Genomic DNA, 13,264 nt, shown 5'->3' with positions numbered 1-13,264 from the left:
ATAGTCTTAACATGGACTAAAACCCAATCATATTTTTTTATATTTTGTTTTAATTGTTTTGAATATTTAAATTATCGATAAAAAAATTATAGTAAAAAAACAAACATTTTGAGACAAGCCCTACATTTTAATTTGAAGAATATAGTTTTAACTGTTTTCAAACGCTTTTAAATAACCTTTACCAGATGCTACTAAAATAAAGGTGCAGCAGGTCTATGGTATAAATGATGAGACTTGCTTTGCATGTAGTCTCAGCACAGCACCATCTCATGTTTAGTTTCTTAGAAATAGCACCTTGGGGAGGGGGGCGTTTGCGTGGGGGCTTCTTGGAAAATACAGTGCGCTTTATTCAAATATAATTTTATACTTGTAGGTTTGATCTAAAATTAATGATCTAATATTTTTAGTTTCCTTCCGTTGCCCAGCTAATAAGATGCACAATTGTAGTAGTCCATAGATGTATGGAGAATATTTACAATGTGATGTGGTAGTCTAAGGGTATGCCATAGGCTTGTGGACAAGCCCTTCTTTCTGGAAAACCTAATTTTCTTAATCGCAAGAATTTTTCGCGTTTAATCTCTGAAAGGGGTGGCGGTTAATGGAAAAACAACATCTTAAGGGGGGTTTAAAATCTGTTACATTTGTTTTCCTTCATTGCCTTAATGCTGAGCAACTGCAATGCACTTTCCATTCGAATCGTAAGCAGTATTAGTAGCACCAAAAAGCTCCAGTATACTCAGAACTGGGCTTTCAGAATCCTAGCCAGTATACAACAAATAACCCTTCAATATTGTCTCTTCCAGGGTTACCAAGAAAGTTACATTACTTTTGGAGAATGTTTATTAACGATTTATTAAGTTAGTTTAGGATTTTTTATTTGACTAACCACAATAGACCTCATTGCTCTTTATAAACACATTTTCCATCCTGAGCCACTACGAGAACAATGAAGGCCAGTAGTAATGTGGAGCTTTTCAAGCCGTTGAAATCCCTCATGTGAAACCCTATCCATTCATTAGCACCAGACGAGGAAATGAACAACTTGTATGCTGTGTAAGCTGATTTGAGCAAATGTACAGTATAAGGCTAGAGGTATCTAGTTTATAGCATGTATGTACATTTGAGCAACGTTTGTTTCAGCTGCTTTCAAGTAGTCACATATCAGTTGTAATGAAGCATTTAAGAATATGAGTCCCTTGAATTTCTGTGTTTTTGAATATGTATAACATTGAAACTACTAAGTACGATGTAAACAAATTAAATGATAAAAAATATTTGAGGTTCATTTGGTTGGACAAGTGGATAAAAGTAATTGAAGAGATAAATAGACTTACCTCTAATGATCACCATTTAAATAACCTGACCATATGTAAAGAAACTAAAAAGGCAGTTAGTCTGATAAACAAAATAATAATAATAATAATAATGATAACAATAAAGAATGGAATCAAAAGCAGCCAACCAACCAGGAAGTCCGTTAAGGCCATTTACAGCCATTGCTGGACAAATTATGTCCATTTCTTATTTTTGTAAAAATACTATTTTAATATTTGGCACACAATCCTATCCTCCAGTATCTGTATGTTTGCTGTTTGATTGAAAATGTGCATACTGCCCTAGAGTATTTATATAGGATTTGGGGCCCAACAGACTACCTATGAGACAATCAGAAAACATAAACAAAATTCTCCAGTGCAAAAACTCAAAGGGCAAAAAGAATAGTTACAAATGTGTTTTAATTTGCTCAGGGGTTAAGGTATAATTGAAGTGTATAAAATGTACTGTAATGTACAGTTTCATCAGCAGAAACTATAAATTCACTAACAAGGGAAATTGGAAGGCCAAACCTACTTGCATGCTAACAGAAGTGGAAGTTGTGTTTTAATGGCTGGATTATTATTTCTACATGGTCCATGAGGACTCAATGGTCCCAGGTTAACTGTCCATGAATCAAGTGTAATAGAAAGAATGCTAGGTGTAGGCGAGGTTTTGTGAACAGTGCTCTGAGGTAACGTTGGTAACGCGCAAGAACACGTGAACACTTCCCCGGCAGATTGAGACTGTTCTGGCAGAATGGAGCAAGTGATACAGTGGTTTATGTCAAGTGTGAGTGTGCGCGGATGTATGTGTATGTAGGTGTGTGTGTATGTGCACGCGTGTGTGCATGCGTGCGTGCGATTGGCATGCGTGCGTGCATGTGTGTGTGTGAGAGAGAAAGTGAGGTTTATTGAGAGATTCTGTAAACTGTGGTCCAACACAAGGGACATAAAAAACGAACTTTCAAATAATAAAACAGTTATAATGCAGTGTGATTTCCTTTTTTGAAACAAATACACATTGTTAGACATAAGTTGATCATATTGAATAGTATCTGTTTTGAATAACAGAAAATGTTTGCACTGGAGTAGACAATCAAACCTATGGCAGCTATAAAATTTGCAATTACCTTCTTCGAATTTAAATATCTACTTTTGATGGGAATACCACTCGATTTAAGCATAGACATTTTATGCTCTTGTGTTTTAAATTTCCCAACTTTTCTTCAAATTACGGTTTTCTTTAGTTATCAAACCAGGATAAAAACCTCAGATGTAATTCCAATAGACGACCATTGCTGCTATGAATAGCACAGTGGAAACTAAATAAGAGGTTCAAATGACTGTTTCAATTCAATTACTCTTTCTACTTTTCATATTGTGTTGTTGTATGAATTATAATGTCTCGCTTATACTGATTCCTTTTTTTTTTTATCATTTTGTCAACGATTTTTATTTTTGCTGAGAACGTCACCGTGCGTATCTCCATGACATCTCGGATCATGGCTGATACACATTTCTACTGAACTATTCTTTCGCCCATTGGATGGGAAAAAGTGAACAATTACACAAAACCTTTTTTTTCCGAAGGCAGCGGAACCACATATCTAAATCCTAAAGTTCAGCCGCATTCCCGTTTTCTACGGTAATTGTGATTCTATTTCCAAACCCGGGACACAACCTTCTCTTTTGGTTGTTGTCCTTGTAACAATTACTTTTGTATTTCGTTTGTTTGCCGCCCGAGTTTGATGCAGCTAGTTGTTGTTTCAGAGGCAGGACTGGCGCGTATGCGTTGACCTTGACTGAAGGGCCGCTCAGAGGAGGGTGGCGTGGTCCAGGTCCATGCTGTCCATGCTGGCCAGGATGGCCCTCTGGTCCTCCTGCAGTGGGCGGCGGTACAGCAGGGCCGAGAAGCGGATGTACGGGTCGTGGCGGATGGGCCGTTTCTTCTTCTTGCGGAGGTAGAGAGCTTCTTCGGGCGGGGGTTCCTGAGAGGTGTAGGCCTGCTGGGTCTGAGAGGTGGAGACACCTGGTGGGGTTGGAATTGGGAAACGTAAAAGTTTTTTCATTGTGGGTTGGCTTTGCTGTCAGAAGGGACTCAAGGATGGATGTGTTACCGCCCTTTTTTCAACATCTCAATCCAAACGAATAAAGAAATGAATAGATATATTTATACTGTAATCATTTTTGTGTTATTCATCACTTGCATGCCAGTGCAAGTGCAGTGTCATTGTAAGTGTTGATAAATGTATTGTTTCTAAAATTCTAAAATAATCGTTGAAACGATTGCAATATTAGGAATGGTCGTGTGATTATCATATATGACGACCTCCAGATCCAGTGGTGAAGGGGTAGGTCACCTGTTTTCCTTCTGGCCTTGGAGTTATTGTTGTTCATCATCATCTTCTTTGCCTTCTTAATACGTTGGTATTTCAGTGCGTCAATCCTCTCAGACCCCGGCTGGGCACTGGGGGCACCTCTGCGTCTTCTGGACCACAGAGAAGGAAGAGAGAGAGAGAGAGAGAGAGAGAGAGAGAGAGAGAGAGAGAGAGAGAGAGAGAGAGAGAGAGAGAGAGAGACACAGAGAGAGAGACACAGAGAGGAGAGGAGAGACACAGAGAGAGAGAGAGAGAGAGAGAGAGAGAGAGAGAGAGACACAGAGAGAGAGAGAGACACACAGAGAGAGAGAGAGACACAGAGAGAGAGAGAGAGAGAGAGAGAGAGAGACACAGAGAGAGAGAGAGACACAGAGAGAGAGACACAGAGAGAGAGACACAGAGAGGAGAGGAGAGACACAGAGAGAGAGAGAGAGAGAGAGAGAGAGAGACACAGAGAGAGAGAGAGACACACAGAGAGAGAGAGAGACACAGAGAGAGAGAGAGAGAGAGAGAGAGAGAGAGAGACACAGAGAGAGAGAGAGACACAGAGAGAGAGAGAGACACAGAGAGAGAGACACAGAGAGAGAGACACAGAGAGGAGAGGAGAGAAAAACACAACAGGTAACTCCATGCCTCATGTGTTCAGCGGCGCACTCGGCTTGCTACACCAGGGACGGACATCACACAAGTCATACTGATAAGAGCCAGAGCCCGTCAACACAGCCCCTGCTGGTGCAAAGCTAAATGCATGGGCCCGAGCCCCCCCAGGGCGCAGCACCCCGGAAACGCAGACAGGCGTATATGTGGACAGATGAGGAGGAATAGGGTTACGTTTACTGTTTAAGACTCTGTTGTGGCTGGTCTCTGATAAGATGCCTGGATGCGTCAAGCTCAAAAACTATCACCACAACAAACCCACACCTAGAGTTTGTCGAATCCAGACAGCTTGTCAAGCACTTTTAATGGCTGTTTGTTTATGAATGTAAAGATAAAGTCGTCTTATTGATCCTGTCGTTATTAATATCCCCCTCAAATCCCTTTGTGTGGATGGCGATCAATCCCAAATAGTACAAAAAACTATTTTTAAGGAAATAACTTTTTACAACAACTTTTTTGGACTGTGGAAATCAACACAAAACTAAGAATTTGGTTTGCTGAATGAAAATCCCAAAAGTTATTTTTGTATTGTGCGTCATTCAAATAAAGTCATTTTCCCACCATGCAATGCAAAAATTGCATTCCATGTGCATGTTTAACTGACCCTAGGGAAGGACCTCCTTATCCACTTAAATGAGATATGGTAAATAAACAAAATCCGCCCCAAAAACACATTCTGAGGGCAGAGACCATAAAATATAAATAAATACTAATAAGAGAGGAGCCATCTTGGACGGACTGCAGGAAGAAAGCTGAGTAGTTAGTAGAGGGAGGGAAAGTCACAGCTGAGCAACAAAGCATTGTCAATATGTATATTCATAGACATGGAAACTGTCTACAATGGGCTTCACCATGCTGACAGGGGGAGAGATGGCGGGAGGAGGGAATGACTACTCGGGAACAGTCACATAATGAAAAATAAGCCAAAAAAAGCGAAGCACCAGGACAACAAATGTAACAAGAGGTTATCCATATAGAATTGATTGTCTTTTCTTTTCTTTTTTTTCTTTTGAAACGGAAGAGCAATATTTAGCAATGGCATGCATGGCAGTTTGCACATGGAACACGACTTTAAAGGGGAATACATCGGAAAAAAGCACTTCAAAGGGCAATTCTCTCGCACAGGGGGGGGGAGTTGTTTTACACCCCCTTGCTTGTCCTACACTTATAGCGTGCCCTTGGCGTGTGTCTTGCTCACCATGGTTCAAAGGAAGTGCGTCAGCACTTTCTGAAGGACACTTGCTCTGCGTGGCACAGTGAGAACTGTTCTGCAGTCCAAACTTAGAAGTGCAACTGTGCTGTGTTTTCACCGTAGTGCACTACGTTACCGCTGTGTAAAAGGAAACTACCGCCATGTGTCTGCCAGGAACCCCTTTAATGTATCTAGCTAACATAGAACTCAAAATATGCTACATTGAAGGCTAGGTGACTCAGGTTGGCTGGCCTAATAATTGCATAGATATTTGATTAGCAGGATTGTTGTTATTCACTATCATACACTGTCATTGAGGTTTATCGTGGAATCAGCATGCTTGGTGTGTCTTTTATAGAGCTGCCTCCCTATTTTAAGAGCTGTGCAGAGTGGTTCCAAGTTTAAACAAAGCCTCTGCTGTATTCATAAAGCCAATGGTATACAAATATTTCACAAATTAAATACAGCAGATCAGTTTAAATATACAATGCTGTACAAAGACAGCCATCCCTGAAACATACCCTGAATATTTAACACTTGTGCTACAGACAACATCCAAATGCAAAAACAGTACCGTCTGCCGACCTAGGTCATGGGGTTAAGTATATTAGATTCATAGGATACTCCTCATTATTTGATTAACAAAAAGGCAATAGTAATCATTGAAATTATATAATCAAATGTTGTGTGTCGATAGTTTGTTAATTGTAATGCTGTTGTGCTACAATTATATGTTTAAAGGGGTGAACCCCATTGAATCCCTATGATAGGGCTATCTAAATTACCAGACTGTACATCAGCATAGAAGGCAAACCACTCAACCATGAGATCGTGTCGGCGATTCGAACCTGACCTGTTCACTAAAAGATGGCATATGCATACATCTCTATGCATAGTTATCTGACGACTGCAGAACTTAAAATGCATTGCCACTCTGATAGGATAAATCATAAAATAATAATCAAAACATTTTAACAAACCAAAAAGGTTGACTGAGGAGGAAAAAAGCCACTCTAGAAAGGAAGACCCAGCGTCTTGTATTCCCCTTTAAAGGACGAGGTGATCAAAAAACGTCCCACCTGCTAACCCCCCCCTTTCAGACATGGATCCAACCCTTACCTATTGCGGTGTGGAGGACCTCGTCACAACAACGCTGCCCAGATAGCTGAGATCAATCAAAAACACAGCAGGTAAGACTCCAGGAGCCATCAAGAACCACCACACTGCCCATAATGCATAGTGATGGAGACATTTGCATTACATGAAATGCGGACAGGCCCCCGTGAAACACTTTTGCCCAACAAGTCTCCCTTGTGGAAGTCAGACCCAGGATATCCTGAGGGTTACTAAAAGGAGGGGGAGGGGGTTGGGGGGGGGGGGTAGAAGAGAAGGGTTAAGGGGAAAGGGGAGGAGGGTTGAGATAAGGTAGGGGAACAGGAAAGAGGATTGGCCACAGGGCCTGAAGAGTAGGGCTCCCCTTAAAGCATCCCTCTGAATGAAAGAGGCGTCTGCAAAAGCTCAGAGCTAGACATAACACTTGTGTGTTTGTCTTGTTTTGGGCGGAGGGGGAATCAGTTTGAGATTCCTCCTGTTAGGCGAAAGCAGGGTAAAGCATGGCAGAGATGGAGAACAAAGGAGATCTCATGGTGATGTTTTTCCTTATCCCCAGGCATTTAGGGGCTTGTGTCAACCAAACCAGACAGTTCATTGAAGGGGTTATGCCCTTAAAATACTTGCTTTAGCCCCAAAAGGTCTGTTATGTAATCTGTGAAGCGAATGCAAAGAACTCTGTTCGATCATTTCTTTGTTTTAGTCTTTTTCCTAGAAGAATGATATTGTTTACTTTGAGGTGATAGATTTGGAGCACTGCTTCACAGATTCAAAGGATACTTTGATACTTCTAACTAAATGTCTGAGATGAAAAGCAGCACAACTTTTTTTAAATTAAACTTAACCATTGATTGTTGCAAAAATATTACTTATTGATGGCTAGAAAAATGCTCGTCCTTCATCCTACAACATCGTTTTACGAATATTTATATTATATGTACTATACACTCATCTATATAACTAAATTGCCACATTGAAATTTGGAAACAAAGAATCTTAAAAGCCTGTCAAACTTAAGCATAAAAAACCCAACACGTCAAAGCATTATGGGATGGCACAGATGATGGCATGGTATCCCTCCCTAGAAGCCTAGTAGACCTACCCTGAAGCTGACAACTGGGGTGGAGAGGGCTCAGATGGAAGTATCCCCTCCTCAGTCCTCCTCTGAGATGGCATCTGCCCAAACATGTTGCTGCTTTCCATGGGGGGTGAAGGGGACTGGGACGGGTAGCTGGTTGCAGAGGTGGCAAAGGCCATGTGGGAACGGAAGCTTGGACTTGCCCTCCTGCTAGCCTGGCCTTTGGCAGGTGAGGAGGAGGGAGAGGATCTCCTTGAGAAGCTGGCTGTGGAAGGAGGAAGGAGTGTGATCTCAGACATCTCCGGAGGTATGGGAGGTTGGACAATGCTGGGACGCGGTCGGGGACGCACTAAGATCTCCGGAGAGCCCTGATGAGAACTAAGAGGGCTCTGGGTCAGGGGAGAGAGTCGGGAGGGTTGGAGGACCACTTGATGTATTCCGGGATCCATTCTACGAACCTGCCTGGGGCTGAAACGAGGGGCGGTTTCAAACCACCGAGTGTCCAGGCTGCTGAATGTGCTGGGGACTATTCGTGCCATTTGTTCATTGTAAGGTAAAACCGGCACACCCATGCCGTGACTTGTATGCCTTAGCTGCCCTAGATGAGCCTCTTGCATAGTTATATGCCTGGCTGGGGAGCCTCGAGGCCTGGCCTTACTTGGCGACTTCCCTAGGCGGCCCTTGGAAGCCTCAAGTGGCAGGACAGCGGGGTAGGTGGGCATCGGTAGAGGAGGGGGCTGGAAGGAGCTAAGGGGAAGGACATGAGGAGGAGGCGGGGGTGGGTAGGGAGAGTCGTGGCGGTGAAGGTGGAAAGGGCGTGGTGGGGGGAAGATAAAGTGTGGTCCCTCTAGACTTGCGAACGTGAAGTCCACCCCCTGCCATATCTCCGGTGAACGGGACGAGGAGGCGAGTGTCAAGGGAAGGGGGAAACCGGAGACGGCGTACTGTTGGTAATCGCCGTCCCCCATGTCTTCGGGAATCATCGGGTGACCGAACGGACCTTCGGTGAGGTACGGAGGGGAGGACATGACAGAGCTGAGCGGGCTTGTCTCCGGCATGTAGAAAGGAGGAGGGGGGTCATGGTCTCTATGGCTGCCTAGGTATCCATAGAACGCTCTGTGGTGGAGGGAGCTCCGGATTTGCCCTGTGGCCTGGAGTCGACTGCTCTCCATGATAGTCATACCTTCCAAGGGCCTCTGAAAGCGAGGGCTGTAGGCAGGGGGCCTCAGATAGGACTCCTGGCTGGAGATGGGGGATATCTGGTGAGGCCTAAGTGTAGCCATGACGGGTGGTAAAGGCCTGGGGTCATCGTTTTCTTCATCCGACTGTCGGAACTCAGGGTAAAGGTCTGACTCCTCCACGAACGGGAAGCCCTCGATTCGTCTGGGCTTCACAGACATTTCGACGTCCGAGGGGTCCATTACAAAGCGTCCATCCGGTCCTCGACTGATCAGTTCAATCGGTGTTGTGGCCTCAGCTTCGTGCTTGGAAATGCCGTACTTCTTGCTTATTATTGCTCTTTTGGTCTTCTTGTATAAAGATAGTTCCTCTTTCCTCCCGGGGCTTGTGGGAATCTTCTTGAGGTGCAAGTCAAGGCCATCGTCAGATGAGTCTGAGGGAGTCTCCTTGGAATGCATGCTCTCTGGACTCACCTTCCCTGATGACCTGTGGGAGAAAAGAGCACATAGAAGAGGCATTGAATCCTATCATTGACCATTGGATTTCATTCATTGCCGAATATGAATATGTTGAGAGAGGATTGCCAGAACTATTAACTTTTAAAAAACATGCATTGCATTGCATACTCTTAGAATGAAATTGAAAGGCTGCCCAACAATCATCAACCGCGAAATAAATTATGAAACAACAGCAAACTTCGGGGATTCCTCAAAAAGGATGCCAAGCTAGGGGCCCTGATGCATATATCTGATACAGAAATCTATCTCTGCAACTGATTGTTCAGTAGAATGTCAACATACATTACTCAGTGCTATATTGTAATGAAGCTGGGCAATTTGTTTTAATTAATGCATGTATGTTTGTATGAATATAGTAGCTTGTATGAATGTACAGAGGGTTGATGCCACATTGTTTAATATATTGTGCATTGTGTTGTATTGAAACGTGATTCACTGGGAGCCCGAAACAAATGAGAACCCAGGGACAATGAGATGTATTGCCAATTAGTGTTATCCCGGAACTCTATGCTATTCACAGGATATATATCTATGTTTCTGGATTCCTCCATTTGATTGTCATGCAATGAAGCACTTTCAAGGGAACAGATTTCTCAACACAGAGAATCAACTGTCAATTAGTGGTTTTATAGCTTGTATTTATTTGTTTTCTTCTATTATTTCTTCGTCATACATATTTCATAAGCCATATGTGGTATATTAAATCAGGCCACTGGCTGACTTGTCGTAGCAGAGAAATATGTTTTCAGTTGAGGGATAGGTTGTGGAAGTCATTATATCCAAGCAAAAAGTACGAAAAATGTCAGTTGGTGTGGAGTGTAGTTCATAGCAGCACAGCTGAAATTTTATTTGGAAATGCTGTTAGGGAATTTTGTGTTGGTGCTGGAGTCAAAAGTGCATTATGAAGTTTGCAAATAAAGGTTTAGTTCAAGGTACACTGGGCCCAGTAAGGTGATAGTGTGAGGTTACTTGAATACAATCAAAGGTATTTCTATAACACTACATCATAACTTACGTGTTTCTACTACAGTACAACCAAAGGTAATTCTACTCTGTTTGGCCAGTGGCAGTGTTTTCATTGTCACCCATCAAATTAACGATTTGAGAAGGCCATTTACTCAAAGGCTAATTTACTTTAGTTCTTAAAATCCAATTAGGATGTCTCACTCAGTAACACTCAGGCTTTCAAAGCCTTGGATGGATTTAGGTAGCTTTACCTGGACAGGTAGCATACATATCAATCACTAGACGTATGTTTGATTCCCAACCATACAACCAATTCTCCAAGAGATACTAATGAACATGAGCAGGAGAATAATAAGAGACATCCAATATACCGGACAGACAGTATATCATGCCATTTCTAATCCTTTCAGTGAGACGTTTCGGTTGTGAAGGAAAAAGAAACAAACACTTTACCAGAAAAGAGGACATCGGAGGAGGATTCGTCACAGTCATTTTATTTAGTTACAAAACACAACACTGAGCGTGATTTGCACTTTTAAGCTGAACCAGTAAGGCTACTGTTTTTCGTGCTGTTAAAAGGCGAGTCTGGGTTTCAAAAGTATCGGTGTATCGAATATAATTTCTGACTCTGTAAATGCACTACAGCGTAATGAAATTGCCATGGTGCAATGTTATTTACATGGAGTGTAGCCCATCACAAGAACACATCTCCTTTGCCAAACGGCAAAGGTGCTACACAATACAGAAATATTAAACAAATTCAGTTCAATAAATAGAAATACTATTTTCCACATAATTTTTCATACAGTTTTGATATCAAACAAACATATGGTATCAATACTGTGACAACACATATCATTTGATGTCATGTAATAACAGACATAATAAGTGCATAATGATATTTCAAGTAGTCAAAGATTATGTGCTGGCTCTACTAACAATCCCTGAAAGATCAAGACTTTAATACCACAATCTCATGTCTGTACTATTGATTTTTATACATATTGAATTCTTATTGTAAATACATATATATGTATATACATTATATATAATATATAAATAATCTACATTTTCTGTTCTATTGATAATTCTTATGGTAAATACATATATGTGTGGATATATTTCTATATATTTATAGATATATATCTATATGTAGCACACATAAACTTCACATTATTTCAAAATAATCTAATTATGCTTAGCTATACAACAGATCTACCAAACGAGTAGTTCAAACAGTAACAATATCATCTTTACACACAAACTCTATATAAAATGTGTTATTAAAGAGATTTCCTTGTGCTTGCTACTCTATCATTAGCAGCTGTTGGCACTTGCTATATGCACACAAATGCACTTGGAGGCGTAGTATTTCAAGCATTTGACAGGCAAGGGGAAAATAGGATAGACATAGGGAAAAATCATTGAGAGGGCAAGAGTGAGGGAAGAGCATAGCACTGCTGTCAAATATAACAGGCTGTTAAGAATCAAGTGGGATTAGGGAAACGTTTCTTCCACTATTTAGCGAGATGTTCACCTTAGGAATGGAGCCATGCTTGAACTACATTATTTAATCAAGCTAAAGAAGAAAATAAGATTTCCTTGAACAGTGTCGGTAATCCTCGTCATAATTCTATTTTCAAACGATATATATAATAAATTTTTGATGCACAACCAAATAAAAGCTTATTCTTAAACCTGGGTGGGGAGGATCCATCAACCATAGAAGTCTTCAGGTCTCACACAGAGCCCCCCAAGTGGTTCGCTTTGCTGACGAGAGGCATGCAGCCATCAACGACAGGGATAACTAACTTGAGGATCCACATCCGGGAAAGGTGAAGGGGGGTGGGGGGAAGGTTAGTGTGAGAGAGAGGGAGGGAGATTGTGATATAGTGGGCGGACTCACTGAGGACTAGAAGATGGAGGCTTGTACCTCCGGGTGTCCAGCCCCTCCCAGTAGGGCTCAATGCCAGGAAGGGGGCTAAGAGGACTCCTGTAGGGGTAAGGGGGGAATAAGACAATAAGGGGTGAGGGAGAGAGAGAGGGAGGCGACAGAGGGAGAGAGAGCAAGAGAGAGAGAAAGAGAGAGAGAAACAGGACTCTAATGAGACATCTGCGTATTTAGAACAAAGAGGAGAAAAAAAGACTTTGCAACAATGGTTATGGGAACGAAGGGAGGAAGAAAGAAGGAAAGAAGGAAAGAAAGAAAGAAAGAAAGAAAGAAAGAAAGAAAGAAAGAAAGAAAGAAAGAAAGAAAGAAAGAAAGAAAGAAAGAAAGAAAGAAAGAAAGAAAGAAAGAAAGAAAGAATGTGGGCAGAAAGAGTACAAGAAAGAATGCACATAAGATAAGCAACAAACATTGCTCATGATGCATTCAGTGAGATTAGAGGAGAGAAGACTTCTCGAGATATCAATGAACAACATGTTGAAGGAAACATGTTGAAAGGAAACACACAATCCATAATATTTTTAATGTCCCAATACCAAACTTTCCCAGACAGATGTTACAAAATGAATATCTCTGTGAGAAAAATTAAAGGAATGGAACAAACAAATATGTAGGAAAAATATGCATTTGATAAAAATCTACTTAAAATATATTACAACAAAAAATAATACAAATAAAACGTAAGGACAAAAAATTATACCGGATTGCATTGAAAAGATAATCGTTAGTTTGGCAACCCTGTGACATATATATTACTGTGTATCATCTGCGTAACCAACAACTCAAATCTTATTTAAGCTTATCAGACTATAAGGAGAGACATTAATTAGGCCTAAAACTGAACCTTGTGGAACGCCAAATAGAATTGTTGTTGGCGTCAGGCGCTGAACAACTTATGTAAATCTTAGAAACAGTTGAATAA

The 13,264-nt window shown here is 41.5% G+C and overlaps 1 protein-coding gene across 1 annotated transcript in view; it reads right to left on the bottom strand.

Moving 5' to 3' along the window:
* Positions 1 to 210: 210 nt before the first annotated feature.
* LOC130385616 (protein turtle homolog B-like) overlaps positions 211 to 13,264 on the bottom strand; it is an 80,546-nt gene continuing 67,492 nt past the window's right edge. The window contains exons 19-21 of the mRNA XM_056594225.1: positions 7,756 to 9,396; positions 3,677 to 3,804; positions 211 to 3,345 (exon numbers count right to left, since the gene is read on the bottom strand). Coding sequence (XP_056450200.1) covers positions 3,131 to 3,345; positions 3,677 to 3,804; positions 7,756 to 9,396 — 1,984 coding nt within the window. The 3' untranslated portion in view covers positions 211 to 3,130. The remainder of the gene's footprint in view (positions 3,346 to 3,676; positions 3,805 to 7,755; positions 9,397 to 13,264) is intronic.

Source organism: Gadus chalcogrammus, chromosome 7, assembly GCF_026213295.1.
Source record: "Gadus chalcogrammus isolate NIFS_2021 chromosome 7, NIFS_Gcha_1.0, whole genome shotgun sequence".
Classification (NCBI taxonomy): domain Eukaryota; kingdom Metazoa; phylum Chordata; class Actinopteri; order Gadiformes; family Gadidae; genus Gadus; species Gadus chalcogrammus.
The sequence above is the reverse complement of the archived record's forward strand: the minus strand, read 5'-3'. Positions and strand labels throughout refer to the sequence as shown.